This window comes from Gymnogyps californianus, chromosome 2 (genome assembly GCF_018139145.2).
Source record: "Gymnogyps californianus isolate 813 chromosome 2, ASM1813914v2, whole genome shotgun sequence".
In the NCBI taxonomy this organism is placed as follows: domain Eukaryota; kingdom Metazoa; phylum Chordata; class Aves; order Accipitriformes; family Cathartidae; genus Gymnogyps; species Gymnogyps californianus.
In genome coordinates this window covers 25625421-25647694 of record NC_059472.1, presented here as the reverse complement: position 1 = coordinate 25647694, position 22274 = coordinate 25625421, and the positions used below count along the sequence as shown (strand labels likewise).

Sequence of the window (22274 nt, the reverse complement as noted above, 5' to 3'; positions counted from 1 at the left end):
GCCGTCGACATAAAACACGGACCCGGGATGGTGCACAAAGAATGGAAGTGTGGGGTTTAAAAAAAAAAAAACCTGAGGTAATGCTCTCGTGTCTTGAGAATCCCTCTTCCACGAGGTGCCACTCGCAGGCTGAGAAGCGCCGGGCGGCTCCCCAAGGGCTAATCCCGCGGCGCAACCGCCCGCCGCCAAGGGAACGACGGCGCCACCTCAGCCCTTCCCGCCGCCCGGCTCCTCCCAAGATGGCGGCGGCCCCGCCCCGCGCGGGCGGTGTCCCGGAGCCCGTCCCCCGGCGGCGGGGTGTATGACCGCGGCGGTGCGGGGAGACGGGCGGTGGGGCTGGCGGCAGCCGGGTGCTGGGGCGGCAGCCGGAGCGGAGCGTCGCCGGGTGAGCAGCGCTGGGCCCGGCCGTGTACCCAGGTGGCGGGGGTTCGGCCGCCGGGGCCGGTCGGGGAGGGAAAGGGAAACTTTCCTCACGGAGCCCTTCCCCGCCGAGGGCTCCGTCCGCTTTTCCGCGGCCATGTTGGGAGCCGGGGGCTGCCTGGCGGGGAAGGAGCTCCCCCGGCGGGAGGCGGCACCGGCCTCCGCTGGCGGCCGCCGTGTGGGGCTGTCCCGCCGCGGGGCTGGGGCGCTCCCGGCCGTCCGCGGGGGCACTGCCGCTTCCCGCCGGGAGGGAGGCGGCGGGGCGGGAAGGAGCTGGGGACGAAAGGGGCGGCGGTGGCGGGCGCTGGCTTGTCCCAGGGCGCTGAGGGAGTTGCGGGGCCTCGGAAACGAGTTCGCCGTGGGGAAGGGGGCGAAAAACAACAGCGGCGGCGGCCCCGCGGTGTTACCTAAGTGCCTGAAACTCCCCAACTCGTGACTGGCGCTGAGGCCCGGGCGGCGGCGGCCGCTCGCCGTGGGGCGGCGGGACGGGGCGGAGGGCGCTTCCTTCCCCGGCGGGCCCCGCGGGGCAGCCCTCCGCCGGAGCCTTCGCCCGCCGCGGGGGAGCGCCTTGCTGGCCGTTTTAAACTCCTCGTCGTTCTCGGAGCGAGTCGCCTGAAAAGTCTTCACATGCTGTGGTAAAAAAAAAAAAAAAAAAGGCAGCGGAACCGCGAGTGGTGCGGCTGCGAGCATAAGGTGCTATTTTTTCTGTGAAATTTCGCGTATTTTGGAGAGGAGCGTGACTGGTCTGCTTAAGATATATGTGGCACATAAGCTGTTGTCTTCCTGAACCGCTTTCAAACAGCCACATGTTTTTCCTCTCCCTTCATTTGAAATACTATGTGCATAGACACTGATATTTGTAAATGGCAAAACTGCTCATCACGGCAAGAAAGCGATGAGCGAGTCTGCTGAGCAGTGCGTCTTGGAATTGTCTTTGTCCCCGCTAAGAGAAACGGCTGTGGCTCAAGTTTTGACATGAAGCGTCAGTGCAATAGCTGTTGATAACCAGAACGACCTGTTATATCCTTAACCAGAGATCAAGGACTCCTTTGCCTGTCTTTTGGTTGAATTGATGAGAGTGGTTCCAGAAGCATCATGAAGTCCTAACTCAGGCTGTCCGGTGTGCTGAGTAGTTACTGTAGGGGTTGATGCTTATTTGACAAACACTACATTCAAGGCTGCAATGTACCTAACAGCTTAAGTTCAAACGAGGTTAATACAGTAGGCAAAGTGAGTCTAAAATCAAACCCACAACACTGGAATCAGTTTCAGAACTGAGATTGCTAATTCCTCTTTCTCTCCTGAAATAAAGAGAACTTAAATACTCAGCTTTCAAGTTCTAAGACTTGTATATTTAATTATTTTGTGGATGGCTGTCTGAAAGGAGGGAAGTATTTAAAGATGGCAATGTAATTGTTGCTGAGATCCTACAGATTATTTGCTTTGTATGCAGTCATGAACATGCAGAAAGGAATTGGTTCTTTAGCTCAGAAGGCAATGTTCTTGCTTTTAACCTATACAATCCAAATACTGTTGACAAGTGAGAAATAAGAATGCCTCTGTAGTTCAATGTCATGTATATCAGCTCAGTTTGTTAAATAACATCTTCCAAGGTGTTTTAGTGCTGTGCTTCTTATGTTGAAAACAGCAGTGAAAGTGAAGCGTTGTGAGCCTGAGTCCCAAATTCTTGCTTCTGAATGCAAATCAGCCATGTGCCTTTTGGAGTGTGTATGAGTTTTGTTCTGCATAGAAACCCACATAGAGGCAGTCCCCTAATGCTAAATGAAAACCAGTGAGTAGAAATTTGGAGCTGGAGAAGCTGGATCAGTTTCCTCTGTCTTATCCTCTAGAAAGAGACAGTAGTGTCTTTTCACCTAGAAGCAAGTTTTCATTAGATGCAGTGATGAAATCATTCTTTAGCAAGAGCTGTGTACTGTTTCCCTTAAATTATGGGCTGAGACTTAACTCGGGTATTACATATGTCCCTGGACTAACAGAAGATCTACCCGTAACGTCCTGAAGCCCTTTAGTTTACAAAAATTGTCATCGGTAAAATGGTTGTTATATTCAAACGGCATGGTGACTTTTAGGTTCCACCATTCTGGTTAGTGGATGTGGGAAGGTTTCAGAACAGTAAAGAGAGACGGAACTGCAGTTTCAGGTGAGGCATGATACGACAGAGCTTGGCACATCTCATTTACCGTGCCAGGAGCCAAGTGAGGGCAATAAAGGCAGGGTACAAACACTGGTTTTGTTAAACTTGCAGCATTTTTGGTGGCTTGTCTTCACTAAAGAGGGCTAGAGGTCTTAAAGTGAAAGCTTAGGGTCAAAGCATGACACGTAGATGAGGGAGAGTTGAAGTTTTTAATACTTGCAGATGTAATTTTCTGAAAATGTGTCTGTTAGCTAAAATGTTGGAAGTGGTGGGCAAGCAAACAAATGGCATGCAAGTTTTTGTTCTTAAAGGCCATTTATTAGCGGGTGATGTCGAACAAGGAAACCCAGCATTAATGATGGATACATTTCTTAGATGGTGGTAGGTAGGAAAGTTAGTTACTTCTTGATTTTTGTATTGCGAAATTAAACCTTATTCTGTACTGCTTCAAGTTCTAAAGGTACATTTGTGACTTATTCCAAGCTTTGTTAGTATTCAAGCTTACTTTTCCATTTTATTTATGTAACTTTTCTTTAAATTATAGATGATGCTTGTATATGTATATTTTACTACTTTCAAGGATTAATTCAGTAATTTAATGGAAGTGTGATAATCTGGGGATTGTTCCAAAGGAGAATACGTGAGATGCAAAAATAGGCTTTTGAAATAGAACTGTGTATTTAAAACTTTCTCCCTATGCAGCAAATGCAGTTTGCTGTTGTAGAATAACATTTGTTTTCATGATTTAGCGGAGGACTTGTTTTTACAGTTGAGGGGGGTGAAAAGCTACTCTGCAGACAGTGTGGTAGAACATGTTTACCATACTAAAGATTAGTGATGACAACTGTGTTAGCAAGTAGAGTCCTGCAAATTCTGAGCCACATGAGTAGTCCTGTTGAAATAAATGAGTCTGCTCGCCCGAGAAGTGGCTTGATTGAGAGTTGTAGGACAAAGATTCTCCTTTTATGAAAATAAATATTACTGTGCAGAAGTGTCATTGAACAGAAGAGTACTTCATGTTTTTCCAGCCTGCCACTTTAATACTACATAGTTGAAAATGCGCTCATATGTTTACTTTGGTTTTTTAAAATTGCATAAATAGGTGAGAGTGCTGCTGCCTTGGATGTAATAATGTTTTTTTTTTTTTTTTTTTAAGCCTACTAGTGATTGTAAATAATTTAAGGATTTTAAAAAATATTTGGAAGAGAGTGGCTTTCTTTTTTTTTCTCTTTGCATCTTTATGTTTTACAATAAACAGTCTTAAGCATATTGTGTATGTAATATAGTAGGATTTTGGCATTTTGTATAAGTGTAAAAGAAGAAAAAAACAGTTGAAAGTTAAGGATTTCAAATACAGTTCTCTGTACACTACACCCTGCCCCCCCATTCCTGAATGTAATAAGATGACATGCAAGCAGTTAGTTACTGTGTTGAGATGCAATCTCTGGAGAAGTTGTACTGATTCAAACAGAGACAGGGGGGTTGCTAGATAGTGATGTATCTGATCTTTCTATCAGCAGCTTTAGCTTTCACTAGATACCTCTTGTACCTCAAACATATCATCTAGAGGTAACCGTTTTGCTTTTAAGTACTTAGTATGCCTTCTGCAAAAGGAAAAGTTACAGCATGTTCTTTGACATTTGCATTTCTAAAGTGTATGCATAATTTGTTAATGCAAATTAATATTAAAGAGTGTACTGTACACGCTGATGTTCAGGTTGTCAGATAGCATCTTTCTCGGAACAGTGAGCTGTGCAGGTTAACTTCAGTGCAAACCTTTGTGCAGTTTTCAAAGTTTCCTCTAGATAGTGTCATCTTTGCTGCAGCAATAAGGGCCTGAGAGCAAAGGAAAATGGCCTGTTGGATGAGAATCACGTGGACCACGAGCCCCTGTGGTATTCTGAATGCTGTTTATTGCACTCGGAGGACTGGGTTGTGCTGAGTGCTCTGATGTCTGTACTCCAAGTGCTTTCCATATAACTTTAAAATGCATCAAACACATTTGACAAACAGCAAAAGGGGAAAAAGGCCAGTAAGTGCATTTCCCGGGAAGGCCACCTACAGTAAGCTGTTGTGATTACAGGGTTCTTTCAGGAAGTGACTCCTTTTTTTTCCCCCCCCCCCCCCCCTTCTCCTTCTGCTTTAAATTTCTCCTGACTTAGCTGTCAGTACTTGGTAATGTAAAACTTCTGAGACTGATTTTCAGTGTACTTCTGTTCTGAAAGCTGTGTGTGACAGTGAATCTCCCCCACCCCGATCTAGATTAGCAGCATGGAGGCAAGTGAACTGCCCGTTTAAAACACAGGTTGTGGCTGAAAAGCTGGTTACATTGAAGACTGAAAAATTCTATTTATGGTATCATTGTTAAAGCTTTCCTTTTGGCTTTTGTCGATAGCTGTCAGATGTCGGTTTTCTAGACCTTCGCTGTCCACCCATATGTCACCAGGTAGCAGCATTCAGTATAAAAAAGGGCTTATGTCCCTTGCTCCAAGAAAGAGCAATTCATCACTTGGCTTATGGATTTTAAATATTGCTGGGGGCAACACTAACAGGTCCATGATTGCAGCACTTCAGTGTTGTCAAGCTTCCCGAAAATCGCAACATATGGTTTAATTCCAAGCCCCAAGCTGTGTTTCGCTGCCTGCAAGCCCCTGGTTTCTGCTGGGCTGGTGGTTTGCAGCCTGATGACAGCCCTGCTGCGCACATGGTTACTGGGGCTTGAGCCATTTTATGGTACCAATTTGAGCAACTGCTTTCAGGAGGTTTAAGTGGTAGGAAAAAGATTCCGTGCAGCCAGCCATATTTGCCCTTAGTCTGTTCTTGCTGGTGAACTAGTGGTAGAAATTGTTTGACTTTTTTTTTTAAGGAGTTAAGAATTTTAAGGAACTAAGTATGTCTGAGTATTCTGGTTTTCCTACTATAATATTGAAAATGTGCTGCAGCAGTGCTTTGTCTGACCCTGTTAGGTAGTGGCCAGCTGCCTGGCCTCCTGAAAGTATTTTACAGTATAATATAGCGTTAGGGTTGCCTGCTAAAGTGGAGATTTCTTAACTTAGGTCAAGAGCAGCAGAAAGTTGAGGTGATTGCAGCTGGTCAGAGAAGAAGGTTGAGTGTTGTTACTTGGCTTGTATCTTGTTTAGTTTTGTGGAAATGCTTGGAATTACTGAGCTGGTAAAAGAAACCTCTTTATCATGCAGATTCTTTTCCTATAATAGGATATGTGAATTTAAAGGACACGTGCATGAGAAAATAATACTGATATAATAAAAATGAGATAGCGATGATGTGGTTATGCTGCCGTGCTTGTAAATTGTGAGACTGGATGGGAAAACTTTGCTCTGTTTTAAAACACAGCTAGCTAAAAGCAAAAGTCCTTTCGTGTTGCAGTTATTTGTAGGAAGTTAATGGCTCTTGCCTAGCTTTGACTACTTGATAATTCTCTCTATAGCTTGGTCATGCTATAATCAATTACCTATAGTCTAGTCCTTGTTAGACTGTTAGTAAAATTCAGTAACTTCTCTCATAATGGTAATAAAAGTGAACTAAAGAAAAATTAAAACAGAAAACTTTTTTTTTTTAGCACTGGCTGTTTTAAGTACCTGTGCATAGTAAAAAGACATGCCAATGAACGAAGTCAGGTGTGTCATAGGTGTGCATTCATGAAGAAAGGGAAAATAAAATTCTGTTAACTTGAGGAAGCTCATTTGAACATGTAGATGTTCTGGTAGCTCTCAAGTACTAAAACATGCAGGTGCTCTGAAATCTAGGAGGTGCTATTTTTAGTGTATACTTGCATATAAGAGATAAACATAGGAAATACTTCTGTAACGTTCTCTACTTGTAGGTTAAAGATGTTGCAAGAAGCACGCTGGCAAATGCTATTTATTTCAGTCACTGAAGACCAAATCCTCTTTTTCACATTGACTGAGAGACGGTCTAGCTAGCTGTTAGCAAGTTGCCTCCTTGTGTGCTCTAAATACAATAATCCGTATAACAACAACAAACCACACAACCAATCTGGTTTTGGAGAACTGCTTGCAAGATGGATTTGGCGACACTTGTTATAGAACAGCTGTATCTGGATCTGTTTTTTCTATACTAATGATGCTGTGTCCCCTCCTCTAAATAATTTAAATAAGTCTGTCTATTTCAAGACTTTAAATGTATGTTGATGCTGTGGATTCTCTTAATTGAGCTGGGTTGGCAAAACTTAAGGCTGGATCTAGCTTTCTCTGAAATCGGTCAGATCCTTTTGATTGATCCCCCCCACCCCCCCCCCACCCCATGTGCCTCACCCAATGTCCATTTAATGTTAAGCATGGTAGTATTTGTATATGTCAAGTTGTTTGCTAGCCCAGGTGTCCAGATGAGTGTCCTGGTGCTGCCGAAGTGGGCTGTCATCAGTTAAGCCGTTCCTTTGCAGGCAGCGTATCGGATGGGAAGGGCGCACCCGGTGCCTGTCCGGGCAGCCTGGAAGGGAGGGGTAAGTCACTGCTGCCAAACTGGAAAATAACATTTGCTGGGACTCTTCAAACAGCTAAACAATTGGGGTAGGGAAACGTTAAATTGTAAACAGAAAAACGTAGTCCAGTGTTTGGTATCACAGCCTGGTCGAGTGATCCTTTAGGCACTGGCTCAGCACGCGGGGTTCATGTCTGCTGGAGCTTCTCGAGCCAGAGCAGGTTCCCAGGCTCCTGTCCTCTACCCTTGACTCTTCTGGTGCATTTCTAAGGTGTTGGTCTGTTGCCTGCTGTTCTTCTGATGGCTTTTAGCTACTCAGAGCTGTGGAGAACTTCGGAAGGAACTTGAACTTTTTTGGGCTCAAGATCTGTGGAAGCTGGTTTTTGAAACTGTATTCTGGTGTATGTTCCCAGTGCTTTGGTTAAGATGAAAGATGCAGTTTGCTAGCACCAGAGGCTAAGCTAACCACTGCTAGTGCTCCTAAATACATGCAAATGGAAAGTCGAAATACTAGGGTATTTTCCCATTTCAGCAAAGATTTGATCTGAATATTGGGCTTTTTTCAGTTAATTGTTGATTAATTTAAAAGACCATGTGTGTTATATAGTTTATAAATATATAGTTTATAGATATATTTTGTGTATATATACAAAACGTACAAAAACTCAGCCTTTTTACTTATATCGATTTCAGGATGCTGACAGCTGCAAGTATTTGACGTGCCCATAGTTGCCTGGATCTTGCTTTCTGTGCTTTGACAGATGAGTTTGATGTCAAATTGGAAACACTGTTCATGGCAGGTCAGGCCCGCCTGTTCACTTCTGTTTGCAGAACTCAAGCTTTCAGGGTTGTGTGGCTGTGTGCTGTGGGGTTTCTTGTTTTTTTTCCTTTTTTTTTTTGTGTGGTTTTTTTGGTTTTTTTTTTTTTTTTTTTTTTTTTCCCAAAATTCCTTTAATTCTAGCCATTACCTGGTTTCTACATGCCCGTGCTGGCTACCTTCTCTTTCACATCTTGAAAGGCGTTAAGAATTTTCTCATCTAAATGGCAGCAGTTTGGCTGGCAATACTATGTTTCACAAGTGCTGTTCAGAGCCATACAAGCCTGTATCAGTGCTTGGGGAGTGCTCAGCTCATCGGCAGATGGGTAAGGACATGGAGATGAAATGCGTTTAGGAACTTGCTCCCTTTGCTCCAATCCTTGACTACCAGGTGGGGGATGGAGAGTTGCGTATTTCTTTCCAGCAGCAGCTCTGTATCTATCATGCCAGGAGACAAAAACAGTATCAGCTACCATGGTTAATTATAAATAGAAGCCTGACAGTGGTAATAAGCAGCTGATTTCATTAAAAAGCTGGATCTCTTACAAGAATGTTGCTCCTGGGCTTCTGCAGTGAGGTCTCTTCTCCCCTAAGAGGCACTCGGGGACTTTTTCCAGTGAAGTTGGGGACAGAAGGGAAGTACAACCACTTCCAGTTGGTCTAGGAGTAGATTGAGGCTCTCCTGATCGTGTACTTCCCTGTGGTACAAACCCTTTAGTACTGTTTGGGTTTCCATCTTTCATATTTTCTGTTACTGCCAAGCGGGAGAGGGTAGTGGGAACAGCTTGGGACTCAGCAATTCTGGATTTCTGTGTCTCTTTAATGGGTGCCACATGTTTCTTGCTTGGAGCAGGGGTGCTGGCATTATGGCACGTGGCATTATGGCCAAGGTGGTTCCTCTCACCCTTCATGCAGGTCGGGCTGCAAACTGGCTAAACTCGTCTGGTGGGGCAGCCCGCTTCCGCATGCCTTTTGTTTTTCTTGTCTCTTCTATGATTATTTAGCATTACAACTCATTCGGGACATGGGAGCTAGTCTTTCTGTTTACAAGCAGGTTAAATTGGTGTTCTCTTTCCGGCTGAGGTTTATTGTGTTAAATACTAAACCTCATGAGAAGCTAATGTGCAGGACTTGGATGGTTTTGCCTGCATACAGCAGCTCAGGCAGTGTGCTAACTGTTCAGCAGAGTAGCCTGGATAGTAAAGCAGCATTGCTCTGCTCTTGCTGTGCTAATACATATGCTGCTTGGCAAAACAGATAGTCTTTTGCTAAAAATAGCTTTCTGTACCCAAACTAGCTTCTGAGTGGGTTGGGGAATATAAGGTCATACATCTTTAAAGATCGACCTAGAAATTATCTCCATCCCCAAAATGGAATTGGCATTTCTAGGTATTCCTAGCTCAGTTGGATAATGGCTATTGCAAATTTGAAGAGTAATGCGCTTGCCATGCAGGTTTGATAATAAAGTTTGTTGTTGTTGTTGTTCTTCATTTAGAATCATTTACATTCTATGAGCAATTCTTACGCAAGTGGTCAATTAAAGTGAAATGGCAATCCTTCCTTGTAAGTTGGAAATTAGAGTATACTAAAATTAACTGTAATGTATTGAAAGAATTACTGAACTGTAAGATGTTAGGCAGTTAAAATAAGGATTTCTACATTGTACCTTCAAGAAGAGTTTTAGTGGGACTAGACTTGTGACAGTCATTTGCAGCAGCTTAAAAACAAAAACCAAACAGATCTGTCTGGGTTGTTATGGTAATTATAGGTTTATGATGACATCCGACTAGACAAATGCATGGATTTGCTTTCATGATGTATTTGGACATGACTAAATGCTGGACTGAGAAATAATCTAAAGATTTCTAAAATATTGGCAAGGCAGAGTATTCACAGGTCGCACAGTATGAAGTAACATGGTTGCTGTTAATGTATTTCCAGCATGGTTTCTGCGAGTCTGTGGCCGATGCCAGAACATTAGCCAACAGGTTGAGACAAATGAAAGGTTAAGACTGCTGGTTCATACTGGATATACCAGTAAGGGAGTGAGTTAGCTCATCTGTGTTTCCCCATGCCGCAGCCATTGCTCCATAGGCTTGCACAATGCAGGAAGCTATGTCTTCACAGTGGGGAAGAAAAAATAAAAAAATCACATTCATGTAGAAAACCTTAAACTGAGAATCATAGAAATGAGACTTGGGAGAGGTCCACAGTATCATCTATTCCACTTTCCTGCCAGTGTGGTATTGATTGATGCTTACACTATGTTTTTGCTATAGTCTTTGGATGAAAATGTCACAAGCATCTTGCTTCCTTAGAGTAATCCAAAGCAGCCTTGGTATCGCCACCATCCTTTTCCGGTGTTTTGTCTTGCTGCTTTTTTGACTTTATTAAATGCCAATAATTAATAAGGGTGTGAAAAATGGTGCAAAGAGGCGACAGCATACATTGCCTTAAGGAAAAGGTAATATTTTTCTTTGTCTGTAAATCAAGTCAAAGTTTCTGTCCCGCTACTGGTACCTTTTTGAATGCTGCAGTCATTAACCAGATTAGTCAGAAGTGATTCTGGATAAAGACTATGTTGAAGAAGTTCAGAGGGATCTTAATGCCTCCTTTCCTGCTGTCATCTCTACCTTGATATAGTCTCTTTAATCTCTTGGTCCTTCTTATTTCTTTGCAGTATTGTGATGTAGCTTTTTGTCATTCTTGATACTAATACCTTTCAGATATCATTAGGGTTATCCTCTGTATCCTTACCAGCTGGTTACAGTAGCGATAGCAAGAAAGTTTGTTAAATACAACAGTTTTGGGAATACTTTTGTTAAGACAATTATTAGAGAACTGCTTGTTAGAAGACTGTATGTCTCTTTAAGTGATGGTTGTTGTCTTATGTTTTAAATGGCATCCAGGACAGCTAACTCCAGCACAGTACAGGCATTTAGTTGTTACTGTCATGTCAGCTTTTAGCAGTGATAAAGACCTTTAGAAAGCATTTGTCATACTTGTATCTCCTCTCAACATCGTATTTTTTGGGGTGAAATTTCTTTTAATTTCACTTAACTTTATGGTCAGATTGGTCTTTTTACTGTTTCATAAAAAGAAACAGGCGAATAATGGAAATATATGATTAATACTAAAAAAACCCTGCAGTTATTTGTTACAGATGTATTTAAGTAACTCTAAAATACAGAATGAAATATTAATGAATTCATAAATGGGTTAATGGATACTTAAAACTTCATTTTCCTCAATATTTTATTCTACATACTGGATGATAGAAATAAAGTTTAATTAAATACCTCTTGCGGGTATTTCTATATCATCTTTCATCCAGCTCTTGTTATTACCTTTATGGTCCTTGACAGGTAGTGCTGACTTGTGCATGAACGCTTGGATTCTGATTACAGCTAATCAGATCTAAGTGCATAGAAAGCTTAATTTTACCAACAAAGATGACACAGTGAAACATTCAGGACAAGCGATGGTATCATCCTTCTCTGTATGTATTGAAGGAGGCTGTGTGGGAGGTGGAACTAGTGAGGCCAAAGTAAGATTTAAAATTTATGCTGATTTCTCTTCTGACCTGTATATCTGCTGTGCATGTATTTAGTTCAGTAATTTTCCACACTAAAACTATTTTCAAAGCATCAGACATTGATAAGTTTCCTTAAACAGGTTGCACTTCAGAAATTTACACTGTGTTTTACTTGGCAGTGGTGCAAAAAGTCAAGTGTTGCTCTTAAGAGCAATACATCTAATATTAATAGAGATTAGAGTACTGTATTACAGTACTGAGATGCCTTCATAGCTGAGAGTTTGTCCACAAAAAGTAGTGATATTACCATTTCAGACAGAGCTTTAAATCAGAGGGATGTATGAGGGTTCTGGGTAACTTAATTGTTTGTGTTTATTCAACTGTAAGTCAAATTAGTATGTTTTCCTTGCATAGGCAAAGTGCAAGAGGAAAGCTGAATGAGTCTGATGTGATAATATAATGTATAACAATTATTTGAAACCCATTACTAAAAAAAAAATATGTAACTGTACTAAATGACTGGTTCTGCCTAATGAACTCTTTTTCAGGAGAGTGTGATGTTTTCCTCTGTAGATCCAAAAGATCAGTCATCTTACAAACCAGTCATTTAATGCACTTTAGCTATCTGGTCTACAGATAGTCTTTGTCTGTCTTAGGTTTACAGTTTACTTGTTTCTGTCTTGTAAAAGTTTTATTGATCTTCTGTACCTTTCATGTATGTTTAACTTGTGTGATTAAGTATAATAAAACAAGATTCAGTTCTCTTTGAAATCTCTATTTTATTCAGAGCCTTTGAGTTGTGGAGTCAGACATGATAAAAAAACCTTTAACTTTTGCCTTTCATTAAGTGTCTCTAAACGGAAACTTTTATTATGAAACATATATGTTACCCTTAGGCAAGAAGGAAAATGGGTTAGTTTGAATGTATGTGGTGGAACATAGTTGCTGATGTTGTCTGTATGTGCAAATGCAGGTGGGAGAACGAGGACTCTGTATGATAACTGGATAATTATTTAGAAGTTTATTGGGTGGCAAGGTATAATGTGCTTTCATTTAGATCTGCTGTTTCTACCTTTTCTTTCTTTATTCTATTCCTTTTGCATTCCTCTGTTTCTGAGTCTTTTCTATTCTTTGTATTTGCTTCACTGTAACAATATCTAGATCTCATTTCATCCATTCTAATGGTGTGATCAGATACTGTGGTTAGTGACATTTTTTTATTGGACTTACGTTACTGAATCTGTCTTGGAAACGTCCAGGATCTGCTGCTGCTTTAGGACTGGATAGGCCTCTGTGTGGTTAGTTTTGAGCTCTTGTACTTTTTCCAGCAGCTTAAATACACTTTTTTTTTCTTTAAAGCTATCACCTTAACTGTGAATGTGCATAGTAATGGATGAGCTGCTTGCATCCTGATACCATGGCTCTGAGAAATCTAGACTGCCTGGTTTGTATTAATGCGATGTGTTAAATGTAATTGTTAACAGCCTAATTGCTAATTGTGAAGACGATGATAGATGAACTGGCAATTATGGCAAGGCCAGTAGCATTTTCCTCCCTTGAAGGAGTGTTGAAGAAAAATAATGCTAAAAATTAGATGCTTATTAATTAATGCTTGTTAGCAGGGACTGTGTACTGGACGAGACTTGTTCTTGCCCAGGCCAGAAAGTAATGGAGCACTGCTGGTTCTGCTGTATTGCTGAAGAAACTTGGGAATTCAGGTTGTGCCCCTCTCCTGCATTCCTTTTATGCCTATCCTGTAGTCTAAAGGGAGTGCTGGTTGTGATGGTAGTATGCACTGAGCTGCGGTGAGGAAATGTTTTTGTGCTGAGCTGTATGCAGTCTGCATCACTACACTATAGTGGCTTTTTTTCATCTCATTTCTCCCCTCCAGCACCTTTGTGTTATCCATGGTTCTGCTCTGTGGTGATCATGCCAGCTGCTACAGTGCTGATGTAGTAGTAGAACACTTTTCTGGCAGTGTTGAATTAGGTGTAGCTATGTCAATCAGGGTTGCTTTTTTTTTTTTTAGTTGACTCCTTATGTCTGTCTTCAACTACAGCTATTCTTCTGTGCAGTTTAGTCTGGCCTCTACCAAGAGCAGAGCTAACATATAAAGTAAACATTCTCCTATTTTAAATAAGACTTGTTAGAAGTATAGAGTCCTGGGAGGTCATCGGTTTGATCACCAGGATACAGTGGCAGAAAGAAACATTTATGTGGGAAGTGACTTGTCAGTCCACAGCAACCCTAACAGAATTATTTTCCTGCTGCAGTAGTCTGGAATGTTAGTAACTGTAGTAAATACGTGACTTCCTCAACATGGATTGTGTTTTAGGGAAGTGGGTAACTTGTTAGTTCTTCAAAGGTTTCAGTAACATCTACGTTTGCTCACTTGGAAGGTGACTGTTCATACCAACAGGATACAAATGTAAAACTAGAATGAGATAGGGGAGCAGGAAGATCTTGATATCTTGATACAAGAAGCTTCCACAGAAATAACAATTCTGTTGAGTAAAAGTAGAAATAACTTCGTGTCAAAGACAGTTCTGCATATGGTAGAGAAGTTGGGGCTTTCTGTGTCATGAAATATTTTGTCACCTTTAAATAGCATATTACACTATGGAGATGAAAGCCTTTGCCCAGCATCGTTGTCGTGAAATGGGCTTACTGAGAGCATGTGTGTGAGAAGGAGGACAAACTGAAGGTGTTGCAGCATTTTGAAAGTTGAGATTTATTTATTCAGGAAGGCTGCTAAACCCTGCTCATGGTGCAGCTCTATGTAGCTAATTTTTCTTACAAGGTGATCTCTTTATTTTTGCAATGTTTTGACTGGCAGCTAGTACTACACTGCAGTCTGGACACAGAAAATCAATCTGATGTGGTGGACTGATGGTCCTTATAGACAAATGGAGTGCTCCTTGCATAAGGGCCTGGGGACCTTCGGGAGTTTGTGTGCAAAAAGTGTGAAACTGGAGTCAAACGTGATAAAAGTCTGAACAGTAGGTTTGAAGTTTTTGACTTCATAGCATCCATAAACCAAGACTACGTATAAGATGCTCCCACTCTACCCTTAAGTGGAGCTGTGTAGCCTGTCATTTTGAAGCCCATGGTTTTGGTTTGTTCCTCACTTGCTTTGGGGAAGATTTAGGGCATGTTTTCAGCAATTTGCCATCACTTGGGAATTGCTTTGTTTGATCAGGTCTTGAGATCCTGCATCTTGAGGACAGTAATCCAGTATCTGCTTCTTACAGTAGCCAACAGTAGAAACTTCAGAATAAAGTTTTAGCTGGCAGAGAGGAGGATATTGCCACCCAGTTCCAGGGTATGATCTGTTATCTTTTACAATATATCTGAATATGGATCTGCTTTAAGAAAAGATTGTTGTAATTTTGAAAGACTGGTAATTGATAACCTTGCATAGCTTTTGGACTGTGACATCTTGGGGTTAAAAGTTCCTTTGTGTGTCCAGACAATGTTTTAATTTAATGTCTCCTTGGTCTGTGTGCTCATGAGAAGAAGAGGTGCACCTCTTCTCCTTACTTTAGCTCTTGTGACTTAGGGATGGCTTCTCTTTTGTATTCCTGGTCTATTTTTTTCCATGTTTCATTATTATTTGTAATCATGATACTTTCCAGGTAGTCTCTCATTATCCATTTCTGAACTTCCTTACTTTTTCAGAAAAGGCTAGTAAAGGTGAATGAGCATTAGCGTGCATAGGATTTCAGATGGATTTTTAATTTTTAGTTCTCTAAAAACTTAGGAAAACTTATGAGAAAAATGTCAGAGTGCTTATTTTAAAAAGTCTAATCTATTAATGTGGGAAAATACAGTTCATGCCCTGGAAAGGTGGAATAATCCATCAGCAGCCTGTGGCTTTTACTACCTTAATTGAGGCTGGTAGGTGAGAATTTGTTGAACGTTATGGACAGAAGTTTCAATCTAGAAGAGACATGATTATCTTTTCTTAATAGTCCTTAACTTGCCCCGGATTCTTGCTTTAAGTCCAGTAAGTGATTATTTTCACAACAAGCTAAAAGCACAGTCTTCAGCACAAGTTCTGGAGTCATGTGTCTTGGTGTCAAGCCATGATGATGATTAAACGATCCTGGTTAGAGTTGTTTTCTCTTAGGTCATCCTAGAGAACAGTTAATTAAAACCTTTAGCCTTTTCTCCCCCTGTTTTCTTCTCACAGTGACTTGTATTTTGAAAGCTTTCATGGTGACCTTGAACAGAGTTTGCTGTTTATTGGCAGGGAGTGCAGAGAGCACTGAGTTGGAGTTGTGGAGCAGTGAGTACTTCCTACAGGTCGCTGTAACTTCACACCAAGAGCTTGCTTCACTGAAACTCATCAGTATGATTGTGGGGTTCTTGGGGGGGGGGTGTCCTGCTTGTGGACTAGCAAAAGCATTTAACGTGCTGTAACTTGCAAATAATTTGTATAAAAGTGTAAGTTTAGAAGTAGTGCATATTGATTTGTACCTGCAGAAAAGTGTATTCTTCTGGTCTGTCCCCTTTGCATTCTGTTGACTGATTTCCTTCCCCACTTTACAGGGAACATGGGATTACTAAGTAACTTTAGACTGACGGTGTGACTAACTCCTTGCTTTCTAAGTCTGAAGTGGCTGTTGGTTCAGCTTTGGCACTTGCAAAGGCTGTTTATTGCTAGTATGTTGTTAGATGGGAATGGTTATTTGACAGTTAATGGCAATTAACCCTCATTCTAAATCCTGGGCTTTGGCAGTCAGGCACCTGAATTTGATTTTTGAGCCTAGGACTACAGCAAATACACATCAAAAAGTTCCTAGTTTATCTTTTGCATTCTCTCCTTAGTACTTTTTCCTTGGTAGATAGAGAGATAATAGTTGGGACAAGCCAACAGCATTTCTGCAGAGTGACACCTTTGCATTAGACAAGGCTGTAGTAGAACGGAAGCCAATCACTCACCTGAAAAACTCACTCCCAAGTGCCAGTGTTGTGCCTCCTTGCCATGTAGTAGGTAGTTGGAAGGTGTACATTTAAAAAAAAAAAGGAAAAATGGAAAAAAAAAATGGCTAGATCTTAACGCTGAATAAAACATGTGAAGGGTGGGTATTGTGTCCCCCCATGTGTATAAGTTAGTGCTTGGAATGCTTGAAAGAAGGTGTCTGTTGAAAGGTATATTTTGGATATGCCTGTATAGTCATAGCACTAAAAAAACCCGAATTGTATTGATGTAATTTGAGTCTTCTGCTGTTCTCTGGGAGAAAAAAAAAATACTGTAATACTTCTGTTTACTGATCAGTTTAAGCCAATGTACTTTCTATGGAGGGCACTGTCTAAGCACCTTCCTTCCCATCGCCTCCCTCCACTGCAGCTATCCTGCCAACTCGAGCCCTAAAACTCTCCAGTTTGTTCTCAACTTGATCAGCCCTGATCTAATTCACTGTGTAGCTTTTGTAATGGCACAAGGGAGCAGGAAGGGGGGCAGATAGCATAAATTGGTATCGCCACAGAAAGAAACAAAGCAGAACCATATCAGCTAAGTTTGGTGTTGCAGAAGGATGTAAGGATTTAGTACAGTGTCCACTTGTGGGCATCTCTTAAAGGGAATGATGGACAAAGCTTTGAGAACTTTGGCAAGAGTAGTGGTTCAGAAAAGTAAGGCTGGTGAAGGAGATGGAAATAATGGGGTTTTTTTGTTTTTTGTTTTTTTTTTTAACTTCCACTTGGACTCCCAAGTCTTCTCTAGAGATAAGTGACAAGCATTTCAGTCCTCAGAAAGCTTAATAAAGAAGGTAGTGATGGTTATTCTGATTGAAGAACAAAAGGAAATGTTTGTTTGGCAGCAAAGATGACTTAAGCTTACTGTTAAGAAAATGCTTTCTAACTGATCAAATGGGGAGCCACTGGACAGGGTAATGGAAGAGGTCAGCCTTTTTTTGACTGATACCTGGTGGAAATAGCATAGGTGTACTTGCTTGTATGCCTTGATGCAGCACAATTAAATCTCTTGAACCCTTTTTATAAGGCAGTTTGTGTTTTGTCTTGACCTTCTGCAGATCAAAATAATTTCAGATTTGGTGGCTTTGTAATTCCACTAACCATAAAACTGGTTAACACAATACTCGCATATTGTAACTAGTGCTGTAAGGCACATAAAGAAAATTCAAAACTAGTGCTGAGTAATATCTTTAATAGAGTCTTCTGTCTTCAGTGTCAGACTCTGATACAAGATGATGTCGTGTGCAGAGCTTAAAAAAAAGGTCAGTTTAGTTACATCTGAGCAAGCCCACTTGTCAAACTATTCTAGTGTGGTACTAATTAAACTCTCAAAGCAGTAACTTATAAGTTATTTTTTTAATCACACTTAACATTGGGCATGTGGATTTGTGTAATCACGGGTAACATACTTATGTAGATGAGGCCTGATGAGAGGTTTCTCTGCCACCAAATTTGTATCAAGAACTTTCATCCCTATTTTGTAAGGAAGCATCTGAGCTTTGATTCATAGGAAGAAGATTGACTGGATCAGGTTATGGCAGCGTGAGTGAGTCTGAGCAGCATCAAGTCTGAGCCTTGTTTTAGCCCAGTTTCATCTCGGTTATAGGCTGATGCTGTATTGATGGCAGGCAGTGTAGATCTAAAAGAAAAGGTAGGTGAACGTAGAGGACTTCACAAACTGGGATCGTGCTGGGAAACATGGGTAGTAGGCACTGGAGTATTTGCTACTCTGCTCTCCTTCAGGCCTGTTCAAAGCAGTGGTTGTACCAAAGGGTGTTGTGAGCATCAGCCCTGTGGTAGTTGGAAAGGAAGGCACAGGAGAGCTGTCTTCTGTGTCCTGAGAGACAGGTCTGTCCTTAGTACTCTCCTCTGCCAGCTCTCTTGCTGCTCTGTCAAGCACGCAGTTCAGGTCCGTGGCTGTACTCAGGAGGAGCTTGGGGGGAGCAGATCTGGATCAGACTGGCAGGAGTTTTCTTTGCCTGACTTCTGCCTGGGAAGCTCTAGGGTGAAAGATAGACTACAGAGTGGTTTGCCAAGGTATGAATCACTGTAGTGACTTCTTATTTTCAGTTCCCCATTGGATGCCTTAGGAATCTTACCCTTACAAGAGAAAATCTTATTTGCTACTTGGGGAAAGACGAGGGGTGGTTTTAATCTGTAATTGGAACATATGTACTCTTTAGTTCATCAGCACTTCCTGAAATATGAAGCCTTCTTGCCTAAACTTTCAGCCGGCAGAGGTCACTTAGTCTTTCTCAGGAGCAGTTGCAAGCTGTGTGGCTTGTCCTCTGTGATGGTCTGCCTGTGTACGTTGCCTGATCACGATGGGTGCAGATGTGGCTCAAGTAGGTGAGGAGGGAGGGTCTGTGGGGCCCCTGCAAAAAGAAGGCAGAAGCAAGCAGGTGATGGGCCACCAGCTGTGACTCGCTCCCTGTTCCTGGCTCAGGAGTTTGCCATGAAAGCAGGTGGTGGGGGGTGCAAGCTGTGGCCTGTACAAAATGTTTCTAGTAGGTAGGTTCATGGTTTTGGCCCATGTTTTAAGTTTTACGTACTGAAAAAGAGCAATACTGAGCTTGGGTATGGTGGTTTCCTATGTGAACATCAATTATATAATCTTTGTTTGTCGTGTTAACACTAACATGAGTCTCCAAGCTGCTCAGTTAAGTTGATGTTTCTGTCAGTATTAGAATTTGGAATGATGGATGATACTTTCTTTTGCCATCCAGAGAGTAGATGCAGGAGGATGTACAGAGAAATATGAGCATTAAACCAGGATGCAGTAACCTTACTAGAGAGCAAGCCTCCTAGTCTGTTGCCAGAGGCTCTCAAGAGCAGTGCTGTAGGTGCTGTCTGTGTGATAAAGATAGCTGTCAGCTGCATGGAACATTTTTGCTTTCGAAAAAAAGACTAATCAGTTGCTAAAAATTCTTAGGTGTTAATACTTATTTAAATCTAGCCCAAGTCGGTGCCTCTGAGCCAGCAAGTTCTGTTTAGATATTTTAAGAAATGCGGGGTTGGTACTTTCCTTGGGGAAGGCTGCTGTTGAATCAGTCCTGTTCTAACAACAAACTTTTTTTTCTAATTTTAGGATACTTGTGAAAGATGGTGGATCGCTTGGCAAACAGTGAGGCAAATACTAGAAGAATAAGTATAGTGGAAAACTGCTTTGGAGCAGCTGGTCAACCTCTGACTATTCCTGGTCGTGTTCTGATCGGAGAGGGAGTACTAACAAAGCTGTGTAGGAAGAAGCCCAAAGCAAGGCAGTTCTTCCTGTTCAATGACATTCTTGTTTACGGTAACATTGTCATCCAGAAGAAGAAATACAATAAACAACACATAATCCCGCTGGAAAACGTCACTATTGATTCCATCCAGGATGAGGGAGACTTACGGAATGGGTGGCTTATCAAGACACCAACAAAGTCGTTTGCAGTTTACGCTGCCACCGCTACAGAGAAGTCTGAATGGATGAACCACATAAATAAGTGTGTTTCTGATTTGCTTTCCAAAAGCGGGAAGACTCCTAGCAATGAACATGCAGCTGTCTGGGTACCAGACTCGGAAGCCACTGTGTGCATGCGCTGTCAGAAAGCAAAATTTACGCCCGTCAACCGTCGTCACCACTGTCGCAAGTGCGGCTTTGTTGTGTGCGGGCCTTGCTCTGAAAAGAGGTTTCTTCTCCCGAGCCAGTCTTCCAAGCCTGTGCGAATTTGCGACTTCTGCTATGATCTTCTTTCTACCGGGGAGATGACTGCTTGTCAGTCCACTAGATCAGACTCCTACAGCCAGTCACCTAAATCGTCTTTAAATGATGTATCTGATGATGATGACGATGAAGACAGTAGTGATTAAGGACCAGATGTTTTTTCCATGTGTTGCAATTTGTGTTTCAAACCATATGGAGCTGCTTTTGGGGAAGTCTATAGTGAGGTTCCTCAGAAAAATCCTGTTCTAGCCATAAAATATGCCTGAATATCTTCAGTTGCGATGTGCCTCAATCTATGAATTCTCTAGACAATAGTTTTTTCAGTCCTCTGCAGGGATAGACTGTTGCAAATGTTACCAGAATATTTTCCAACTTCTTGTACTTGAGTTGTGTCTAGGTTAGACTTTTGTGGAAGATTGGAGAATAAAATGTACTTTCTTAATTTAACAACCCATACTTCCTAATGCTTCATATTGATATGTTGTTATGTGGGTTTTTTTGGATACGGGGAAGAAAACTGTAAGCATGCATGGAACAGTGATGTTTTGGTTAATCCCTTAGACCATCTTGTTTTTCTAACCATGGTATATAGTAAGTTGAAATGTGACATAACTTACAAACTTAAATGTCACAAAACTTGGAAATGGTCTTGTTTTGCTCTTATTTATGACTTCCTATGCCAAGCAGTGCCTTGTACCAATTGTGCTGATTCAGGCAGAAACAAACCTATTCCATGTTGTCTGTATTTGCCTGATGCTGGTATCTGAGAGATTGTTGGTGCTATTGAAAATAACTGCTGTGTTCAAAGTGGAGCTTTGACAAGGTCATAACTGTACCACGCGGTGGGTGACAGAGACCCAAATCACACGTCCTCACCTGTGCAGGCAGACCTGAAGACCTCGCAGATTCCCACAGGCTTCAGTGGGGTTCTCCTTGCAGGAGTTGCATTGCGGGTCGGCATCTTGAGATGATAAGCTTAGGGTGTGACTCTTCACAGGGATTTATACATTTTCTTTTCAGAACAGTTTCTAAGTTTCAAATTTGGCAAATGCCTACTGAAATTTTAGTTGGGTGATATAGCATTTGGATGTGATAGCCTATATATTTTTGGAAATAATTCCTAAAAATTACACTAAATTGTTTCTTAAAATATTGGTGAGAGGGTTCCCCCCCCCCCCCCGGAGTTTTATTGGCTTGTTTAAAAATAACCTCATTATTTTGAAGAAAAAGCCTGCAAGTATCCGTATAAAAATGGCTTTCCTTTTTACACAGCTGACCTCAGGATAAATGTGAGATGCAAGTTATTTCATTCTAAATGTATACCCAGGACCAAGAAAGATGTATTTAAGAACTATAATGAAATCGTCAGTGCAGAAAATGTCTCTAGCATAGTATTCATTTTTATTTTTAATAAGTTCTTGAATACAGAAATGTCATGTTCCCTTATAAATGTAAAAGTTAGACTTGCAAAGACACGTTAAGCCCCCCAATACTATGTTTCTATAGCTTTATAATGGTAGCATCAATTTTGAAGCAGAAAAACCTCTTTGAAATAGTTGTATGAATATAGTAGCAACTGACTAAACAAAAAAATGTTAAACTTTTGTTATCTCTAAGTGACAATTTCTGCACTGTTTGCCTTGGGTGGCAATAATTCGGTTAAATATTTATTGAATAAACAATCAATGCTGCATATTGCACTAGTCTCCCATTCTGTATGCTGTAAATGTCAGTCATAATTTTTTTTTATAAAAATTAGCAGAGCACTTCAAAGACGTAGCCTTCTGTGAGATTTCTGGTAGCTAAAGATGCACTTAGTGTCTTTAGGGGAGGCACTCTGCATTAATAGTCTGCAATACATTGCTTCAGGTGAAAATTGTGTTAATATTTTTAGCTTGGGCAATTTCTAAAAATAAGAGATTTTTTTAAAAGCACTGAAGAGTATTTGATCTACTTTGAAATAAACATAAAAAGGGGAAAATGCTTTCTGATGGAGACTAGGGACCAGGAAGATTCTGTATAATTGCCAGATAAGCAATAAACAATTGTATGTACTCAAAGACTAGCTGAAATAAGTAGTTACATATACTTACTCCTTGAAAGATGAGGGAATGGTGACCTGCAGCAGGGGAAAACAGGCTATTCTGAGAAGGCACTTTCAGTTAATAGTGCTTGCTTTTTGTACCTCTTACTCAATATT

The 22274-nt window shown here is 41.3% G+C and overlaps 1 protein-coding gene across 2 annotated transcripts; it reads left to right on the top strand.

Annotated features, from left to right (window-relative positions):
* Nucleotides 1-329: 329 nt before the first annotated feature.
* Nucleotides 330-21238, top strand: PLEKHF2 (pleckstrin homology and FYVE domain containing 2). Of its 2 annotated transcripts, none has more exons than XM_050892720.1 (2): nt 330-385; nt 19457-21238. In XM_050892720.1, exon 2 carries the CDS (start codon nt 19471-19473, stop codon nt 20218-20220), a length of 750 nt encoding a protein of 249 aa, XP_050748677.1. In that variant the 5' UTR covers nt 330-385; nt 19457-19470; the 3' UTR covers nt 20221-21238. The 2 variants fall into 2 exon arrangements, with proteins under 2 accessions (XP_050748677.1, XP_050748679.1); XM_050892722.1 differs by lacking the exon at nt 330-385 and adding an exon at nt 398-417.
* Nucleotides 21239-22274: the final 1036 nt, after the last annotated feature.

Coding starts and splice junctions, on each gene's coding strand:
- PLEKHF2 (XM_050892720.1), top strand. CDS start 19,471: ATGGTGGATCGCTTGGCAAACAGTGAGGCAAATACTAGAAGAATAAGT.